The 20,404-nt window shown below is 39.5% G+C and overlaps 3 protein-coding genes across 10 annotated transcripts; 2 read left to right on the top strand and 1 right to left on the bottom strand.

Moving 5' to 3' along the window:
• Nucleotides 1–4,100: 4,100 nt before the first annotated feature.
• LOC131329476 (probable glutathione S-transferase) lies at nt 4,101–6,392 on the top strand. 2 transcript variants are annotated; one of them, XM_058362606.1, is made up of 3 exons: nt 4,101–4,363; nt 4,549–4,896; nt 5,311–6,392. In XM_058362606.1, exons 2-3 carry the CDS (start codon nt 4,579–4,581, stop codon nt 5,647–5,649), a joined length of 657 nt encoding a protein of 218 aa, XP_058218589.1. In that variant the 5' UTR covers nt 4,101–4,363; nt 4,549–4,578; the 3' UTR covers nt 5,650–6,392. The 2 variants fall into 2 exon arrangements, with proteins under 2 accessions (XP_058218589.1, XP_058218588.1); XM_058362605.1 differs by having other exon boundaries at nt 4,101–4,896.
• Nucleotides 6,393–6,781: 389 nt separating this feature from the next.
• LOC131329477 (protein YELLOW LEAF 1, choloroplastic-like) lies at nt 6,782–10,966 on the bottom strand. Of its 5 annotated transcripts, XM_058362610.1 has the most exons (6): nt 10,721–10,966; nt 9,799–9,849; nt 9,640–9,723; nt 8,605–8,792; nt 7,854–7,914; nt 6,782–7,317 (listed from the first exon to the last, which is right to left on the bottom strand). In XM_058362610.1, exons 3-6 carry the CDS (start codon nt 9,719–9,721, stop codon nt 7,142–7,144), a joined length of 507 nt encoding a protein of 168 aa, XP_058218593.1. In that variant the 5' UTR covers nt 9,722–9,723; nt 9,799–9,849; nt 10,721–10,966; the 3' UTR covers nt 6,782–7,141. The 5 variants fall into 5 exon arrangements, with proteins under 5 accessions (XP_058218593.1, XP_058218592.1, XP_058218594.1 ...); XM_058362609.1 differs by having other exon boundaries at nt 9,640–9,849; XM_058362611.1 differs by lacking the exon at nt 9,799–9,849 and having other exon boundaries at nt 9,640–9,733.
• A 3,164-nt stretch (nt 10,967–14,130) lies between these two features.
• LOC131329474 (leucine-rich repeat receptor-like serine/threonine-protein kinase At1g17230) lies at nt 14,131–19,977 on the top strand. Of its 3 annotated transcripts, none has more exons than XM_058362603.1 (4): nt 14,136–14,261; nt 14,385–17,658; nt 18,217–18,600; nt 19,698–19,977. In XM_058362603.1, exons 2-4 carry the CDS (start codon nt 14,730–14,732, stop codon nt 19,712–19,714), a joined length of 3,330 nt encoding a protein of 1,109 aa, XP_058218586.1. In that variant the 5' UTR covers nt 14,136–14,261; nt 14,385–14,729; the 3' UTR covers nt 19,715–19,977. The 3 variants fall into 3 exon arrangements, with proteins under 3 accessions (XP_058218585.1, XP_058218586.1, XP_058218587.1); XM_058362604.1 differs by having other exon boundaries at nt 14,182–14,281; XM_058362602.1 differs by having other exon boundaries at nt 14,131–17,658.
• The last annotated feature ends 427 nt before the right edge of the window (nt 19,978–20,404 follow it).

The raw sequence follows: 20,404 nt of genomic DNA, 5'->3' as shown, positions 1-20,404 counted from the left end.
AACGTCTGTTAGCACCCTAATCGTCCCATCATGCAACTTCAAACGGATTGAACCTATCCCTTGGACTTTGCAAGCGGTGTTATCGCCTAGCAAAACAACTCCTCCATCGAGATCTTGAAAACTCGAGAACCAGTCCTTGTTGGGACACATGTGGTAGGAACATCCCGAATCTAGTATCCACTCATCTGAATGGTCAGGTGATGATGAAACTAATAATGCTGACTCTAGATCATCCTCTGTCTCCTCTGCAACATTTGCAGCTGGTTGTTTGTTCGGACAGTCTTTCTTCCAGTGCCCCTTTTGACGACAAAGGGCACACTCGTCTTTCCCCAATCTTCTCTCTACAGACTTCCCCCTTGATTTTGAGCGAGACCTCCTTCGCCCTCCACCACCAGTCCTCCTAGTGTCGGTTCTGCCTCTTGTTGTCAAAGCTGATGCGGACGGGTCACGGTGAGCTTGCTGATCCCTCTTCCGTACCTCGTTATTCATCAAAGCATTTGAAACGTCATTAAACTTGATTTCTTCTTTACCGTACAATAAAGTAGTAGTCAAATGATCATAAGTATCAGGCAATGAATTTAACAACAGTAAAGCTTTATCCTCATCTTCTATGGAAACGTCTAGATTTTGCAAATCAGCCAAAATCTTATTGAAATTGTTCAAGTGTTGGTTCATAGTCGTACCTTGCACGTACTGGAACCCGTAGAGCTTCTTCTTGAGATACAACCGATTCTCAATACTCTTCGTCATGTACTTGTTTTCCAATTTCTCCCATAGCTCTTTAGCTAACGTTTCCTTCATCACGAAGTATTTCTGATCCTTCGTAAGACAAAGTCTGATGGTGCCACAAGCTTGGCGATTAAGCTTTATCCAATCCTTGTCTGAAATGTCGTCCGGCCTCTCCTCTAACGTAATATCCAACTCCTGTTGATACAGAACATCCAAAACTTCGCATTGCCACATGCCGAAGTTACTTGTTCCGTCAAATTTCTCCACCTCGAACTTAGCATTGGAAACCGTATTCCTTTGCCCATAACTGCTCGAAGTGACCTTGGGATGCTCGGTATTCTTCTCTGCAGATGAAGAAACTTCCGAGGTCTCCTTAAACTCTTCTTCCGCCATTAGAACTCCTTAAACTCCACCCACGTGAATATCCGGTGCACAAAAAACACCAAAAACGCGCTTTTTAGCCAACCAACGGACAAAACACCAATGTCGGAGCTGAGTTACGGAAAACGGAGTGCGGCGTTGGATCCGGAACGTCGAGAATAGTCAGGAACGACTACTCACTTGCGCAAATCAGAGTTGAAACGGCTCCGAAAACGCAAAATAACACCTTCTGGAATATTCCTTGGATCAGAGAATATTCCCTCTGGTTAGGACTGACTGGACCTGCTGACTCAGCAATAAATGCTGACTGGGCGCTAATGACTGGGCCTTTTTGCTGATGTGGCGCACACCTGGCGCTGATGTGGAAAGACACGTGGCTGAATACGTGGCTGATGACTCAGCCTCTCTGATGATGTGGCAGATGACGTGTCTGCTGACTGGGTGACACGTGTCGTGCTGACTGGGCGTAACCTTCTGGCCTTCTGAAGCTTCTGGATCGATGATGTCAAGCTGACATCAGCGTCTCTAGGGGAGCCAGTAGCACTGGATAATTTTCCCTGGCTTTGACTAGTCAAAAAAAAACCAGCACCTGATTTTCCTCCTTACAGATATTAAAGTAAAAAAAACTCTGTTTTCTGAAAAGATAAAAAAACAGATCTGGCGAGCAGCAGCTTCTTTCACGCTCAACCGTCGAACGGAGCGTGTGACCTCGTTGTTACTCCGTTTCCGATGGGTCTTGGTGCGTTGGAATCGTCTCGCAAGGACGCACAAGACTCAGTGGTCAAACGGATTCTTGGATCAAAAAAAAAACGTGGCTCTGTGACTCGGACAGAACACGGACTGAGAAGCAGAGTCGGAAACTATGGTGGTTTTTGTGTTCTTGGTTCTACACTACGAGCTTTGATACCAATTGTAGTGCTAAACCAGAGTCAAACCAAGCAAACACAAACACACAACACAGAGAAACACAAGGATTTACGTGGTTCCCCAATAATCGGGTACATCCACGGAGGGGCAGCGGATTCACTATATTTACTGGAGGAGGATTACAACAATCACTCAGACTCACACAGTATTGCCTCACAATCTACTCGTGTATCACTCTCTTCTCTCTGATTTCTGATACAAAACTTTGAGCCAAAGGGTCTCCATTTATAGGCCATTCAAAGAATGGCTGTCATGCCATTTTCAACAAAGGCTGCACCTCTCAGCAGCCCATGTGGTTCAACAAAGGCTGCACCTCTCAGCAGCCCATGTGGAGAATTGATGCCAATTGTCAACAGTTTTCTTGGAAAATTGGGTAGTTTTATAAGGAAGTGATTAATAATAACCCACTCCAGACAGAATCACTTTGTTAAACTTGGCAGAAATCTATGATCTCTCCCAAGTCCATGTTTTATGGGGATAGTAATGGGTCGTCTAATGACCAAAAATGACAACGTCCTCTTAACAGCACATGGAAGTCATCGTTTTCGTAGGCAATCTGCTTTTGCCGTTGTTGCGCATATTCTGCTATTCTAGTTCAAGGTTTTTTTTTTTTTTGGAGATTTCAGTGCTTGTTTTTGAGAGATTGTTCCTATGTTCTTGATGTCCTGATCTCTGTAATTTGATATTATCAAAAAATCTCTGTAATTTGATCACTTGGATCTAATACTTTTAATGACAATATCCTTGACCTTGAAAAAAAAAAAAATTAGGCAGAAATTTGATGCTCATACTCCTATGATAACTTATTTATGTTTTCAAAGGAAACCCATTCATGTGGGAATCACTAGGCCGTAAGGCCACCGGCCCATATGGGACTTTACAAGAATAGACTCTACTTAAGCTGCCGAGCATGTAAAGTTTATCTAAATTTCGACTATAAATTAAACAAATTTCTTAAATTGCTGGATAATGAATTTATGGGCGAATTCATAGCAGGAAAGATAAAGTATGGAGAAGCTAAGAATATAATAATGCACCAAAATTTAAATTCATTTTCATTACTTCTGATTTTCTTTGTCCTATAATACCCTTTACAACGTTTACGTATATTATCCGAACATTGCTTTGCTAGAAATGAACATGTAAAATCACACACACCGAGAGAGAGAGAGAGGGGTCAAATCGAGTCTCTGAGTGTGTTCAAACTTGATTTGTTTATAACCAATCTCTAAAGTGCTTGAATCGAGATAATCAGTGTTAACCGCAAGTAACTTGATCTTTTAAAACAATATATAAATATATCCTGCCGAATTGTGAGTTGTTCAGGTTTTTTATGAAAATTAAACAGGTTCCAAAATTCTATTGAAGCTTAGTTTGTCAATACTATAACTAGTAAATAGTCAAATCTCAAAGGAATTTATGACGAGCTGAACACAAGTGGAGCTTGGATAGCTTGATTCATTTAACTTCCTAATAAGAAAGAATAAATAAAAAGGGTTGTTGATAATGACGAGGTTGTTTTCGGGAAAGCTCAATACGGAAAATAAAGAAAAAATAGTGGACTTTTTCTTAAACACCTTTTCAAACTAGGAAGGATACGATGATACAAATATTCCATTGTAGTACTCCGGCGAACTATGAGTGCAAATTTGTTCACCCTATAGTTTCTTCGCATTTTGATTCCTATCTTGATAATTAGAACCATTCAACTTGTCCATTTTATATTTTGTTATAAGATCGTGAAAAAGTTCAATACATTAGTATACAAAGTGCTTGATCTACTAAACTACTCTTCTGCTAGTCCAAACATCCATTTTTAAGTTTAAAAAAAAAAAACTATTCTCTTGGTGCGATAAGTGATTTAATAGAGGAGAAAATTGCATATCACACCTGGATAGGACCTTCATAAGTGTCACTGTCACAACACCCACTTCAGCACCCACTTCAGCAAGCTTCATAGCCATTAACACAAATCAAAGTCAACGGAACAAATTATTCTCCTATGCTCCAGAAAGGTTAAAAAATATTGGGGGATTGGAGGACAGTAGACCTGTGTCACACTTGGGCCAGAGGACCCAGTCAGAAGTTGACTAGCAAAGATATGACAGAAGCAGTGACCACTTGCCACCACCACAGCTGAACCTAGGAGGACACAGCGGTTTCTGATATAACTATGCTCTAAATTGCACTAACCCACAATCATCCACAATATCCGAAAAGCTACTACAAACCAACATATGCAAACTTGGACATCAACGCATAATCACACTAGATCATACGATTAAGCAGTCAATTCTGATCTTAATCCGGCCGAAAGACTTCCAGAGTTATTTTGCCTCCTCAACAAATCATTCAGCGTGTTCGAGATCAGACTGGATTCTCGTTCTGAACCGAAGACCACAGAGAAAGAATCTCTAGTTCTTCTTTTCATCTCACTACTAGATCGAACCCCAAATTGGAAGAACTAGAATATTCCACCTCTGTTGTCTTTCAATCATATATCCCAGAAAGTAGTACAACTGTTTAGTTTCTTCTTCAACAATGGCTGCTGATAAGGTGGTTCTTTTAAGCACATGGGCTAGCATGTTTGGGATGAGGGTCAAGATTGCACTAGCAGAGAAGGGTGTGGAGTACGAGTACAAGGAAGATAGTTTGGCTAAGAAGAGCCCACTCCTTTTGATGATGAACCCAATTCACAAGAAAGTACCCGTTCTCATCCACAAAGGGAAACCGCTGTGCGAGTCCCTCAACATTGTTCAGTACATCGACGAGGTCTGGAAGGAGAAATCCCCACTTTTTCCGTCCGACCCTTACGAGAGAACTCAAGCCAGGTTCTGGGCTGACTACGTCGACCAGAAGGTATGATTCCAATCCTGATATCTAACTAGAGAGTTGAAAAGATAGTTGTATCGTCCTGTGTAATTCGTTTTGAATTTGTGTTTTCAAAAGCCACAAATGAAATGTTTCGAAAGACATTTGTATCAATTTTTCATGATATCTTGCGTGGATCATGGGAAATTCTTTAGGATACAATAAATTATTCCATAGAACACAACACGTGAAAGTTCAAGTAAAAAGATCCAGCAATTTCGAAAGAATTGAACGCCCAGGATGACACAGAGGGCAACTACCTCAAACTTTTCTACTTTGTGCTGTTTTTCAAAATGTTACCTGAAGTAGTTTTCTCAAGTAGTGAAATAAGCTGTTTTCCAAAAAAATGAAACAAAGGAAATGATATCACACGAGTTTGATTTTTAGATCTGTAAATTGCAGATATATAGTGTTGGGAGGAGAGTGTGGACCACAAAAGGAAAGGAACAGGAAGTAGCTAAGGAGGAGTTCATAAATTGCTTGAAAGTGTTGGAAGGGGCACTTGGGGACAAGCCTTACTTTGGGGGTGAGGAATTCGGGTTCGTCGATGTGTCGCTCATCCCTTTCTACAGCTGGTTCTATGCCTACGAGACTTGTGGCAACTTCAGTATAGAGGCAAAGTGCCCTAAGCTGATTGCATGGGCCAATAGATGCATGAAGAGGGAGAGTGTCTCCAAGTCTCTCGCTGACCCCCAAAGGGTTTGTGACTATGTTTTGCAGCTCAAAAAGCGGATAGGGTAGAGTAAACAACAGGAGGTGGATGGAGGTTGTGTCTTCCCATGCAGTGTCTTGCTTTTTTTGTTGCTTTAAATCTTATGCTTTGGTGGTGGTTTTTATTTCTGGGGTTATGAGAGTTTGTGACTGGGATTATCTTTGGAATCTGGATATGTACCATCGTAAAAGTGGTAGTTGTGGGGAAGTGTGAAGCACAAAAGGAGAGGAACAAGAAGTAGCTGAGGAGTAACTGCGTTAAGGTGTTGAAAGGCGCAGTAAAGGAGAAACCATGCTTTTTTCTTCTTTTTTGCTGTTGATAACCAGTAGTTTGGAGGTCATGAATTTGGGTTCGTCAATGTGGAGCTAATTCCCGTTTGTTCTATACCTATGAGACTTGTGGCAACTTCATCGAGGCATTGTGCCCTAAGCTTGTTACAGATGAAGAGTGTCTCCAAGTCTCTTCTTGATCCACACAAGGTTTATGACTTTGCTTTGCAGCTCGGAAAGAGGAGGGGATTGAGTAGATAAATCGTATGTGGATGGAGGTTGGATTTACCCATGTAACGTCTTGCTCTTGCTTTAGATTTTTCCTATTTTGGTCGTTTGTTTTAATTTTGAGATTACGAGAGTTTGTGAATTGAATTTGCATAATAAAGGAGGGCATATATTGTTATACTATTATTTTTGGGATCTGGAGGTGTATCATCGCAAAAGATGTTCATTTGTTGGAGCGCCTATACAGATGCATATTTCATCTTTTTGCGACATCAATAACTGATAGTACCATGTCTTGTTATGCTCATCTTGACATGAAAATTATTTCAACCCGGAAGTAATTTGTTCAAGATGATTAATCAACCCCACAACATATACTAAAGAGTAACAACATATCACAATTGTGGTGGCTTTAAATACACATAATGTTCTATGCTATATTGCTGGTGTCAGTTGCGCGTACATATTAACATCTCGGATTCATATAATTCTCACTTCAAGGACAAGGTACATTTCAAAACATTTATAATCTTCAATTTTTGTTTTCTACTTTCTTGGGCAAAACGGTGTCTGGGATGTTCCCTAAGAGTCTATCATGCAAAATATGAGAGTTGCAAGCATAGTTTTGCGGTAAATTCGAGCTATACGCTTACAAGTTGATGTCTGACTAAATATGTCATATACATATATCATGTTGACACTAGTATTTTATTGTTCTAGGAGAGTCCATGTCACATAAATTCTATGCTGCATAAACCCCCAGTTGCTCCTCGAGAATATTGCTTCCATCTAATTGCATGTATATGTAGCTAATGAATAAAATTACTAGGACTCTGATGCTGTGAGACAAAACAGTAAAGCAAACCAAAAAGGTAGCAATACATACTAGATTGCATTTTCTGCAATAAGCTTCATGGTAATTTTCCAAGGGGAAAAGAATAATGCACTCAATAACTCGTTGCAGCTTCAAAATTTTGGCAAATCGGAGACCTCTCACCACTGTTGTCATGTCCTCGCCGAATTCTCAACTTTCCTTCTCAGCTTCCAGGTCCTTTAGATAGCTTAGGAAAAGAAGAAAGGCAAAGAGGAAGAATCCCCCAGATGAGCTTCCTCCGCCACCACCACCTCCACCGCCTCCTCCGTCGTCACGAGGTGGGAATCCGGGCCCTCCATCATCTAATTTTGGCGTGTTTACTAGTCCTGCAATTCAGTTAAGCATCACAAGTCATTTCAATCACATAAAGTTCAAGACCATGGCTTTTACAGAGGGAAAATGCAGAGCCTTAAGAAAGTAAGCTGATTGCAAGGCTACATACATAAACACACACAAAAGTTGATAGTGGAACTAAACATATCATTAACTTCATGAAGGTTGAAACTGATCATGTACCAAAAAAAAAAGTTGGTTAATTGCACCAAACAGAGTATCAAAGAGTTTAGGTAAAAAAATCTATTAATGGTTATCTGATTTTACAATGGTTATCCTCTCCACCATATAGTAGCTTCTTTCTTTTATCAAGCAATTAGATTATGCATATATCGCAATCCACTTAGCAATATTCTTATAAAAATAGATAACCAAGGCAGATGATCATTCACAGGTTCATACCAATCTTCCACAGTAGGCCTTTTACTCTAGTTCCAACCACACACGGGAAAGGTGAGTGCAATAAAAAAAAATGTAAGAAGCAAAACACTAAATTTTAAGGATCACACATAGAAGAGTTAGCTATTACCTATGATAGGAGCTTCAGTTGGGGACTTTATTGTGACAGGACGAGTTTCCACAGCTCCACCCTGTGAACACGACTGTACTTTAAGTTCCCAAACAACAATAAAAAATGTGGGGAAAAAATGCATAACGAAATATATGACCCTCGCAAGAACAAATAATGGTGTTACAGAAACAAATATAACAGATTAAGCTAAATTTGGAGGTACCATTCTTCTAGATTATATCAAACAGGCGAATCATCATTCAAAACATGAAGAGAAATCAAGGTCCTGTGTCGTTTAAATGCCCAAATTCCACCACAAGAATGCCTTACAACATTTCTACTCATATATAAAGGTACATTAACTAGTACTCCCTCCTTCCCATTTTGATAGTCCCATATTTCATTTTGGGACGTCCCAAAACACATGTCCACTTTTCAAATTCAACCATAGAAACTTGGTAAAATTCCATTATTACCCTTATGTTTAAATTGAAGTACTATTACCTACATCAATCAAATCACTTTTTGATTTTTTCCATACGGCGTTATTGGAAAGTTAAATACTTTTTGATGTAAGCATTATGCTCCCTTAAAAATTTGGAATCCCCAAATGGGACGGAGGGAGTAAAAGTAAACTTAAACCAGCGAAGGTAATAAAGGAAACAAATGGATGAACAACAATGAATCAAATGCAGGCCAGAGGCATATGATAAAACTAATAATTAATAAAACAAATGCAAGGAAGAGGCATATGGATAGATCAACTCACCGGGGCTGCAGAGCATATCAAAGAAGTTGACTGAGTCCGGCTAGCATGTGTAATAGGCACCGTTCTACCGGAACATTTCACCTGGAGCTTCATCCGGCCACTGTTCAAATTTTGAAGCTTCGGGTACATATGTACATAAGAAGGCCCTGTACGCTTATTCAATCCCCTGAAGCGACCATCAAATATTGCTGTCCAAAAGCAAAAAACAGAAGAAGTTATGCCTCAACATCAAATGCGGCAACTTCATACAACTCTATCTTATAAGAAGACAAAGAGAGAAAGAGCAGAGGAAGATGTGAGTAAAGAGAGAAGTTAGTAGTTGAGCATTTTTCTTTTGAATAAACAAGGTCTAGCCGGATAGCTTGACTGAAACAAGGTTTTGTGCTGGCAAACAGCAGCGTTCAATGCAAACGTCAATGGTGGTGAAAGGCAGGGTCAAAGTGATTTCAATTTTCAGGCAAAATACTGGACAAAAAGGCTTCCATATTCTTAAAAACCATACTAAAAAGATTCAAACCAACAAGAAACTTCATATATGAAGAACTTGACATTCTTTGCATCATCTCAATTGGACAATCCTAAATCATGGAGTACTATTGTGACAAACATAAACCATCTGTTGCATAGGTAATGGTGACTGGAAAACAGAAAGATAATTTGACCAACTAAAACATTTTCACATGTCATTAACATATAGGAAAATCATAATAACTGCACTGCATGCAGATAAACCATTTACTGTCCCTAAAACACGACAATCTTGTGAAAGAGTGCTGCTTTGGGTTGCATTTCTATTGAATGCATTTTGGTAGAGAAATTAATCTTCCTCTACAGTCACTCGACTCACTCCCATGGTCTTGAGTCTCTTGACAATATGGAAAGTTTTCAATGTATTGATTATCTTTGCCCTTTTTCCATACCACTACTGCCTATCACTCGTAGAGTAACTCATTCATGTCAAATATGACAATCTTTTGATCTAAATACCAATTCAAAGGCAAAGTCTTGTGAAGCTGGTTGAATATGTTTGCATACCTGGTGATTTCTGAGTTGAGATGACAGCAACAGTTGCAGTTAATGCACCCATGGTTAAGAAGCCGGTTGAATATGTTTGCATACCTGGTGGTATCTGAGTTGAGATGGCCGCAGTAGTTGCAGTTAATGAACCCATGACTAATTAAAAAGGGAAATTACCTGGAAAAAAAAATGTAATTTCATATGATTATCTGGTGGTCTCAACATTACCTGAAACATATAATGTTGCAATTTAAAATGATTATCTGGTGGTATCTAAGTTGAGATGTTTTAAGTAACCGTTTCAATCTTCTTCAAAACAAAACATATGGAGTAGAAATAGGCAGCAAAATTGTGGGGCAAAAGGAGGGTCAGAGATCTTGAGGTACATGAATAATTGCATATAGAATATAGAGCATATTCATATTCCAATAAATCCTTCAAAGAGGCCAGTCAACTTTAATTTAAGAGGTAGAGCACCTCAAATCTGCTCTAATCCCCACGTTTGGATGGTGAGAGAAGGTAAGAAAATCAAAGGAAGTTGTAAAAACTAATTCGTAGGCCTAGAATACTGTAAACGTATGGCCCCGTTCAGTTATACGGAAAGAATGAGAAAATCAACTTTCCCGCAAATTCCGTTTAGTTTCACGGAAAGGGTAAGAAAATAAACTTTCCTACAAATTCCTTTGCGTTCAGTTATCCAGAAAGTTGTGCATCCACAAATTCGACTTTGCCAGTACAAAACACTTTCCTGCAAAATACATGCCGCTAAGAAGAAAAAATTCTTGTTTTCTTGCAAAAATTCTTTGTCACGAGAACACACTAGAAAATAAATTTCATTTTCCCTTCAAATTTTTTTCTGATAAAATACGTCCCACACAAACAATATTTGAACGGTTATAGAAGTCGTCACTACAAACAAACCAACAAACCCTAACAGAGTGGTTTTAACTGAAGACAAAGCAAAGAGTACAGGACAGGCGTGCTAGGAAGTTAATATCTACCTTCTGTAAAAAATTCTACCTCCTGTGTACTTGTACCTATGCATTAACAGATGAATATTGGTGAAGGAATTGACAGCAAGGAGGAAGAATATTCTGACCTAGAAATCTTGAATTTTTCACTGATTCGACGATTCTCTTTGGGTTCTTGGGTGACTACGACGCTTGTACAATCGCCTCTGTTGGAATTCCGGAAGGATTGTTTGCGTTAATAAGCGGCGTCCTTGGCGTCCGACGGTCGACTCCAAATCGTTCCTGGGGCCTCTTCCACCTTATCGTTTTTGCTCCGACGATAGGTCGTATGGGAACTTTGGGAACGCTATAAGCGGTTTATTACACTCACACCCCTTAGCTTTTTGGATTTTTTGGCGTTTTGTCCCTTTATTAAAAAAATTGACTTTATTAGTTTTGTGTCAAATTTTTATTGATTAATGATTCGTCTCGACGCGAAAAATGATAAGTAAAATTTTTTTTATGTACCCAAATATGTTTGAAAACATCCAAAAATATTTGATACCTAAATATTTTTTAAAATATCCAAAAAAAAAAAGTGAAATTACACGGGCACCCCCTCATCTATCTCGTTTGGACACGGATACTCCCTAACTTTTAAAAACGCCCATACACACCCCCTCATCTACTGAAAACGAAAAAAAACCTCAACGCCGTTAACGGAATGAACGAAATGTCAAATATACCCTTGGTGAAATTACACAGGCACCCCTCATCTATCTGGTTTGGACACGGACACCCCCTAACCTTTAAAAACGCCCAGACACACCCCCTCATCTACTGAGAAGGAAAAAAAACCTCAATGCCATTAACGGAATGAACGAAATGTCAAATATACCCTTTGTTATGAAATGGAGCAACAAGCATACGCCACACTTCACTCGATTAGAAATTTCTCTCCACCCTACTCGATCATGGCGCCTTTGTCTCTCTTCCTCTCCCTCTTCAACTTGCATTGTAGATCATGGCTAACCTTAGATCGTGAAGAAAACCTAAGTTTCGAAGAACATCGGATCATGTAAACTGTAGAAAAGCTGTAGATCGTGGCCAACCCTAGATCGTGGCAAACCCTACTTTGGAAGGTATGTTTTATATGTAAAAAAATCCTAGATTTTCTTATTAAATGGCGCAAATGTATATGTATATGTTCATATTATATGATATATGAATACATTAGGGTTTTTGTTTGAAAATAGTAGGGTTTTTTGAAAGGTGTTGTACAGTGGTGACTTCGTTAACCTTTAAAAATTGAGGCTTTTGTTGTTTTGCATTTGCTTGTCATCCATTTAGTATTTGAAGTCCTCAAAGGGGCTTTTTTTCTCTACAACGGCAGTAGGAATCAACCCAGTTTTGGGTTTGGTTGGAGTTGTAGCTCTAACTGCGGCTATTAGATCTGTTGTTGGTGTGGCAATGGTGGCTACTATAGCTATTGTTACCACTTGCCACCTTCCATGGCTACCGTAGGAGAGAGAGAGATTTGATACAGAGTGAGAGAGGGAATCTCTGATATAATGTGAGAATGAGGAATGAGGTACGAAAGGCAACTGGGTATATGTTGTCTAAAATTTGGCAAAAGCATTGACATGTGCCTTGCAACAAACGATACTCAAGCGGAAGGGTGCTCCTTCGGTAACGGTAGAAGATGAGGGGGTGTGTATGGGCGTTTTTAAAGGTTAGGGGGTGTCCGTGTCCAAACCAGATAGATGATGGGGTGTTTGTGTAATTTCACCAAGGGTATATTTGACATTTCGTTCATTCCGTTAACGGCGTTTAAGTTTTTTTCCCTTTTCAGTAGATGAGGGGGTGTGTATGGACGTTTTTAAAGGTTAGGGGGTGTCCGTGTCCAAACGAGATAGATGAGGGGGTGTCCGTGTAATTTCACCAAAAAAAATAGTCATAGTGTATATTGTGAGATCTAAATATGTCTTTTGACTGGAGTAGTAAATAAACAATGTACAAGCTACAACCATGCCCACTTACCCCTGTAAGCTGTAAAGAGAGAATGGATTACTGTCATATGCTTTGCAACATGACCCAACTATCTTGAAAATTGGAATTGCAACATGACCCAACTTACCAATACTCCAATAGGCTGCTGTTCCAGCTAGTAACTCTTGTCTTTCTCATGTGAGAGGTTAGGGTTGAGTCCCGTTGTGCGTGTTGAGATTCAGAGTTATGGATAACTTCTAAAATTTTCTGTAGACTAATTTATTAATACCTCGCTAACTTTTGTTGAACCCAACTTGTAACTCATTCACGAGTGGATTGAGGATTAGTCCGATTGGTTGGTGTGTGCGTGTATTCTCACGGGTATGTTCAAGGTTTTCACTCCTAGCATCTAGTTGCAATAAAGTTTTATTTTTTGTGAATTTTCTAATTTCGGCATAGATAATTTTTCTTTTACTGAACAGAGAAAAAAATTATTAGTCGAAGTTTAAGTAACCTTGCATCTTATCCTTAAAAAAAAGGGAAAATCTTATTTCCGACTGTTACAGCACTCAATCGTGACCGTTCAAAAGTGATTTGGATGGTCAAGATGTTAATGAAACTTTTTCGGAGAATAATTAATTGTGACTGGTCATAATTAAAAACGAATTTTAACCATTGATTGCGCGAAGAAACGATTGTGACTGATTGGTGCCGTAAACATCCTTTTTACAGCACAACAAAAAACAAGACATTCTCTCCAGAAAATTCCCAAGTGGGGGCACTTTTTTCAGAAAACTGTCATCATGCAAATCATTACACTCCAGATCAGGACCAAGACTCTGAAACAGTGGAAAGAGAACAGAAACAACGGACCAGCAACAATGGCGGAGATTATAATCTACGAATTTCCACGACTCGTCTCTCTCTCTCTCTCTCTCCCCTTTATGAAAAAGCAACAGATTGAATTCTACCACGGTCCACCCATCCACCAATGGGAAATCATCAAGATTTGGAAGTAGAAGACGAACAAGGACAACATATAACATCAAAAGAAATAAGTGGGATGTGGCCATGTGGGAGGAACAGTTGATAGAACAAGGCCACTCACTCACATTCACACACACACACTTACATTCAATTCATGCACTGAATTTGATAAATTCATAGCTGTAAAGTTGGCGCGCGTTGACTCCTCGTGACTCTCATGGTTGGTGCTGGTGCTGGACCTCTCGAGCTTCTTGCCCTCTCATCAATCAATCCTCCTCAGACACTATTTTCTTAAAAGGTTGGCATGTCTTTCTCGTGGGGTTCGTACAGCCTAATAACCCTTTCCTATTCAACTTGTTCATGAACATAACTCATACGTGAGTAACTCGATGATGTATTCGAACCAATTTACGCGCACCTATATTATACTTTTTTTATTATATGGTATAATACTATGAAACCGATGTGAACCATGGATTATATTAGACTTTTTTTATTAGATAGTATAGTACTATGAAACCGATGTGAACCATAGATCCATATAACTTCAACGAGTGTGTCATGTTTTCCTCTTGTGATTGGTTTTTCTTCGCAGTTTGGCTCATTGCCTAACATTTCGCCACACTCTCTCTCTCTTTTATCTGTTCATCTTTATTGCTCTCTATCTCCCTATTTATTCATTCACACTGCTCTGCAGATTGTAGGCTCAAGTGGGTACGTATCAATCCTTCTTGGTAAATTTCAGCCCTCAACCCTCTCTCTCTCTCTCACATCTCTTCCTCTATATTTTCTCTTGTTCATTATTTTGGGTTCCATGCATGCTTGAATTGATTGCAGGATACTCTTTGGTTTCCCTCCTTTCGCGTCTAAGGCGCTTGTGTTTTTGTCCCACCAACTTTCTTCTTTCCGTCTGGTAATTCTTCATTTTGTCCAATTTTGATAGAGAAATTGTTTTCTATCTCCCTTAGGAATTAATGTTGTGCACTACATGAATATTTCCAATTCCCCTCACAAATTTGCATGTTGATATACTATTGATTCCACCACGCCAATTGGCATTACATATATGTGTTGCTTCAACTCTTGCTAGTGAACTCTTCCAGATGATGTGATGATGGAAATCTTGAATAATATTTAAGAGTTTCTTTCCCCCCATGCCCCATCGTTTTTGTTCCTTTGGAAATGGAGAGGGAGTGGAACTGTCACATTCAATTGCATTTGCATTTGCTTCTAATTGTTTGTTACTCGTTCATACCCGTTGAATCGTTGAATGAAGAGGGGGCTTTTCTTTTGGAGTTCAAAAAATCCCTTGTTGATCCCTCTAATAATCTTCAAAGTTGGAACTCATTAGATTCAACTCCATGCAATTGGAGCGGCATAGGATGTGCTGATAACTTTAGGGTATCTTCCATCAATCTCAAGGCCTATAATTTGTCTGGTAATCTATCTTCATGCGTTTGTAAGCTGCCTTACTTGACTGAGTTGAACATGTCGACCAACTTCATTTCTGGTCACATTCCTAGCGATCTTGCTCATTGCAATAATTTGGAGGTTTTAGACCTATGCACTAACAGATTTCATGGGGAATTGCCAACCCAACTTTTCGAAATGGCCTCCCTTAGAAAGCTTTCTCTGTGTGAGAATTATGTCTATGGTGAAATTCCAGAAGAGATTGGAAACTTAACTTTGCTTGAAGAGCTTGTTATTTACAGTAACAATCTCACGGGAATGATCCCCTTGTCCCTTAGTAAGTTGAAAAGGCTTAGGATTTTAAGGGCGGGTCGAAACTTTCTATCAGGCCCGATTCCAGCAGAAATCAGCAAATGTGGGAGGTTAGAGGTACTTGGGTTGGCACAGAATAGGTTAGAGGGTTCTTTTCCTAAAGAGCTTCAAAGACTTAGGAATCTCACTGACTTGGTGCTTTGGCAAAACTTTTTGTCTGGTGAGATTCCTCCTGAAATCGGAAACTTCAATAGCTTGGAGCTGCTTGCTTTGCATGGCAATGCTTTCATTGGAAGCATTCCCAAAGAGATTGGAAAATTAACCCAGTTGAAAAGATTGTACCTTTATACCAACCAGCTGAATGGGACAATTCCTAGGGAGCTAGGAAGTTGTCTTAGTACAATTGAGATCGATCTCTCCGAGAATAAATTGAGTGGTTTTGTTCCGAAAGAGTTATGCAATATTTCAAACCTCCAGTTGCTTCAACTTTTCGAAAACCTCCTTCAAGGAAGTATACCCGGGGAGATTGGACAGTTAAAGCAGTTGTGGAGATTGGATTTGTCCATAAATAATTTGACGGGAGTAATTCCCCCCGAGATTCAAAACCTGATGCTCTTGGAGGATTTACAACTCTTTGATAATAATCTCCAAGGCACCATTCCACCTCTCATTGGAGTTAACAGTAACCTCTCTATTCTTGACATCTCTGCCAATGGTCTTGTTGGTAGCATACCTCCTCAACTTTGTAAATTCCAGAAGTTGTCATTTCTCAGCCTTGGGTCGAATAGGTTATCCGGAAATATCCCTGATGGTCTAAAAACATGCAAGTCCCTTACACATCTAATGCTAGGAGATAATTTGCTCACAGGAAGCCTCCCTGTTGAATTTTCTGAACTTCACAATCTATCTGCTCTGGAGCTGTATCAGAATAGATTCTCCGGGCCTATACCCCCAGAATTAGGGCAACTTAGGAATTTAGAGAGGTTGCTCTTGTCAAATAACTATTTTTTGGGTTTTATCCCTCCTGAGATTGGAGAACTGGCGACACTTGTCATATTCAATATCTCTTCCAACCGGCTTTCTGGGAGCATTCCTTATGAGTTGGGTAATTGTACAAAGCTCCAGAGGCTTGACCTTAGCAGAAACCGGTTCACTGGCTACCTTCCTGATGAACTTGGCAAGCTAGTAAATTTGGAATTGCTTAAGCTTTCTGATAATAGATTTAGTGGGCCGATACCAAGTACCTTAGGGGGTCTGGCCCACCTTACCGAATTGCAAATGGGGGGGAACTATTTCTCTGGCAGTATCCCTGTTGAGCTTGGTCAAGTTGTTTATCTTCAAATTGCTCTTAATATTAGCCATAATGCTCTTTCCGGAACAATTCCTGCAAATCTGGGGAACTTACAAATGCTAGAGTCACTCTATTTGAATGACAATCAGCTCGTGGGTGAAATTCCAGTTTCAATTGGTGAGTTGATGAGTCTTACGGTGTGCAACCTTTCTAACAATAACCTGGTTGGGTCATTGCCGAACACCCCTATTTTCCAAAAGATGGATTCAAGCAATTTTGCTGGAAACAAGGGATTATGCGGATGGAATGTTAGCCGCTGTCACTCATCGTCAACCCGATCACGATCGAGAAGTTGGCTAAAGGAGGGTTCTTCCAAGGAGAAGCTAGTGAGCATTATCTCTGTAATTGCAGGGTTGATCTCTTTAGTTTTCACGGTGGCTGTTTGTCTGTTTATAAAACGCCGAAAACCTCCTTTCGTTTCACTTGAAGACCAAGCGAAACCAGACGAGTTAGATAATCATTACTACTTTCCCAAAGAAGGGTTCACATATCAGGACCTTGTGGAGGCTACTGGGAATTTTTCAGCAGGTGCAGTCATAGGAAAGGGAGCCTGTGGCACTGTCTACAAAGCTGTCATGACTGATGGAAAGATGATTGCTGTCAAAAAGTTGAAGTCTCGTGGAGAAGGAGCTAGTGTTGACAGCAGCTTTCATGCTGAGATATCAACCCTTGGAAAGATCAGCCACCGGAATATTGTAAAGCTCTATGGCTTTTGCTACCACCAGGACTCTAATGTTCTCTTGTATGAGTATATGGCTAATGGCAGTCTGGGAGAACAACTTCATGCGAATGAGCAAACGTGTTTACTGGACTGGAGCGCTCGATACAAAATAGCTTTTGGAGCAGCCGAAGGCTTGTGCTATCTCCATTATGATTGCAAGCCCCAAATCATTCACCGTGATATCAAGTCGAACAACATTTTGCTGGATGAAAAGCTTCAGGCCCGTGTGGGAGATTTTGGCTTGGCGAAATTGATTGACTTTCCTTTCTCAAAATCCATGTCTGTTGTTGCTGGTTCATATGGCTACATCGCCCCAGGTAAGGGTATTGTCAAGCAATCTTACCTTTTCTTTTCCTTCATTGCATGCGAAATCTTATGAAAATTACGCTAGTAAGAATCCTCATGATATATTGACATCCACTTCCAAGTTTTACTGTTAAATGAGTGAAGTTTTTTAGTGCCTCATTTATGGGAAGTTGTTTATTCATCCTTATAATATGTTAGTACTTAGAAGGGTGAAAAGTATACTCCCTCCATCCCATATTCTTGTGCCCGTTGGGGAATTGTAACTTTTTAAGGAGGCATGAAGCAATTGCATTCAAATTCAAAATAAAAGGTTTGTTGTTTCTGTATTGACCCTTTATTCTTACTTTGGAATTAATCCCTCGTTATCTGTAAGGGGTAGTTTTTGATAAGCTAACGATTCAATACATTCACTTCAAAATAGACCAACAATTTGCTACATCTCAAAACTGGAAGATGGACCGAGAATATGGGATGGAGGGAGTAGTATCAGAACGTTAACTTCTTTGTGGGAAATGACAGAATGTTTTTTTGCATAACAAATTCTTGTTTTTTTTTTTTTTTTGTTTCAGAATATGCTTACACAATGAAAGTGACCCAAAAATGTGACATTTATAGTTTTGGAGTTGTTTTACTGGAACTTATTACCGGGAGGTCTCCAGTGCAACCCCTTGATCAGGGAGGGGACCTGGTCACTTGGGTGAGAAGATCAATCCATGCTGGCATGCCAATGTCCGAGATATTTGACAAACGGCTGGATCTGAGTGCAAGAAAGGTTATTGAAGAGATGACTCTGGTTCTCAAAATTGCATTATTTTGCACCAGCTCATCCCCTCTTAGCAGACCGACTATGAGAGAGGTTATTGCCATGATGATAGGTGCTAGAGAATCTGTGAGCAGTGCACCGTCCTCTCCAACATCAGAAACTCCCTTAGATAAAGATGATTCAAGCAGAGGTTAGAAATGTTGTGATCTCTCTCTCTCTCTCTCTCTCTCTCTCTCTCTCTCTCTCGTGATATGTTATTGGACTACATAATCTTCTTGAATGTTCATACACTAAGAGCTTCACTACTGACAAACCATAAGTACTGATACCTGACCGTTTAAGGTATTAAGGTGTTTTGTTGAGATTTGCTATTCAGCAATGGGACTAAACTAATCTGATCATTTCTGTCAATTTTTGTTTGTGGAAGCCCAAGGAGATGAGGTAAAAGGGCGTTAGGCACTTGAGTGCTGATTATTTCTGGGTACTAGGTCATCGAGGAATGACAAAAGGAAAAGAATTATTTTGAAATGATTGCTAGTTACTTTTTATTTGCTACCACAAAACTTATAACCTCACGTCTAGTGAAATGTCTATCAGTCTATGATCAAATAATTGCTGTAACATTTAGCTATGTAGTGAGGAATTCCTAGAATGAAGTTCATTGTCTCAAGATCAATAGAAATAATGGTTACATTTAGAGCCATATTGACTACTAATTTCTAATAGAAATAATAATAATTTGTTTGTCACCGCTAGGGAAGATATAATGGTTAGTTACAATTTGTTCCTTGTTCAGAAGACAAGATCAAGAACGCTTCGTAAGATAAGTGAGAGTTGCCATGTGGTGAACACAAACCAGTACTTGAGAAAAACTATTGACACAGCTTCACTGTGCAAAATGACTCCTCTTTTGGCTAAGCATCTGTAACTCTCGGCAAACCCATCAACAGATTCAACACCATTCTAGCATCTTTCTACTACAAAGTATGAGATATTAGGATTTTGTTTTTCACTCATTTCTCGTACGCCTATTGGATTGCACCTGTAACACCACATCCCAACCAGCCCGACTTCCATTTGTACTCTCATTCTCATGCATCTTGTGTGCCACTAGCTATATTTCAGCTGATTACAATGTAGGCTTTGTCATCACTAGCGTCTTCCTTTATATGTTAGTCTATTCATGGGTATGCAGTGCTTTTCAATGCATCAGTGATGATTATTGGTGGAGGTAAACCAATTTTTCCATTGGAGGACTTATAGCAGACGTGGTTTCGAATTTTGCAGACTGCATGGTGCCATAGGCCTTTGACTCCCGATAGAAAAGAAGAGAGGTGTGCTCTGAAGATTTCGTAATGCTGATGTTTTTATACCTCTTATAGTCTTTCTGGTCTAATTTTGCTTATGCAATGCAATAAAGAGGCCATACCTCACCTTATAAAATCATGGATCAAGAAGGCTGCCCTTCCTCTCTTGGAGAATGTAAGTTTTGATCTGAAGCAGCTTAGTCTTACCATGTTGACAAAGAAGGAAAAAGAATAGTTGCTTTTAATAAGCTTCTGCTGAACCTCTCTGCCTTCTCCATTTTTTTTTCTAACCTCTTTAACTTGTTGGGAAAAAAAATCTCCAGATGGTCCATCATATGAGAGACAAGCTTAAAATCTCAATTGCATGCTCTAGGATCTTCTGTTATGTTCTCACTTTGTCTCCAACAACTGAATTTTCTTGAAATTTTTTGGTAAGCCACTTGGAGCATCAAAGGTATTCATGAAACCTTTATGTTCTTTTATTCAAGGATATCATTCCACCCCAAAAAAAAAAAAAAGCAAACTGCACTAGCAGAAAATTTTAACTGAAAATACGAAGACACGAATAAACTACATATAAATATAAAAAACCAGAATAGCTAGGAAGCTAAATGCCTATGCTCTAGCCACGAATGAACCTAAAACTATTCAAACACATATTGCAAAGCAGATGGAAAATAAGTTCTA

Source organism: Rhododendron vialii, chromosome 6a, assembly GCF_030253575.1.
Source record: "Rhododendron vialii isolate Sample 1 chromosome 6a, ASM3025357v1".
Classification (NCBI taxonomy): Eukaryota; Viridiplantae; Streptophyta; class Magnoliopsida; order Ericales; family Ericaceae; genus Rhododendron; species Rhododendron vialii.
The sequence above is the reverse complement of the archived record's forward strand: the minus strand, read 5'-3'. Positions and strand labels throughout refer to the sequence as shown.

What these genes read in the sequence shown, in the direction of transcription:
- LOC131329476 (XM_058362606.1), top strand. Translation starts at nt 4,579, where the DNA reads ATGGCTGCTGATAAGGTGGTTCTTTTAAGCACATGGGCTAGCATGTTT. An exon ending in CTGACTACGTCGACCAGAAG is followed by an intron (nt 4,897 to 5,310) that starts GTATGATTCCAA and finishes TGTAAATTGCAG; the next exon opens with ATATATAGTGTTGGGAGGAG.
- LOC131329477 (XM_058362609.1), bottom strand. Translation starts at nt 9,775, where the DNA reads ATGGGTTCATTAACTGCAACTACTGCGGCCATCTCAACTCAGATACCA. An exon ending in TGATATGCTCTGCAGCCCCG is followed by an intron (nt 7,915 to 8,604) that starts GTGAGTTGATCT and finishes TCGTGTTCACAG; the next exon opens with GGTGGAGCTGTGGAAACTCG. An exon ending in AACTGAAGCTCCTATCATAG is followed by an intron (nt 7,318 to 7,853) that starts GTAATAGCTAAC and finishes ACTGAATTGCAG; the next exon opens with GACTAGTAAACACGCCAAAA.
- LOC131329474 (XM_058362602.1), top strand. Translation starts at nt 14,730, where the DNA reads ATGGAGAGGGAGTGGAACTGTCACATTCAATTGCATTTGCATTTGCTT. An exon ending in ATATGGCTACATCGCCCCAG is followed by an intron (nt 17,659 to 18,216) that starts GTAAGGGTATTG and finishes TTTTTGTTTCAG; the next exon opens with AATATGCTTACACAATGAAA.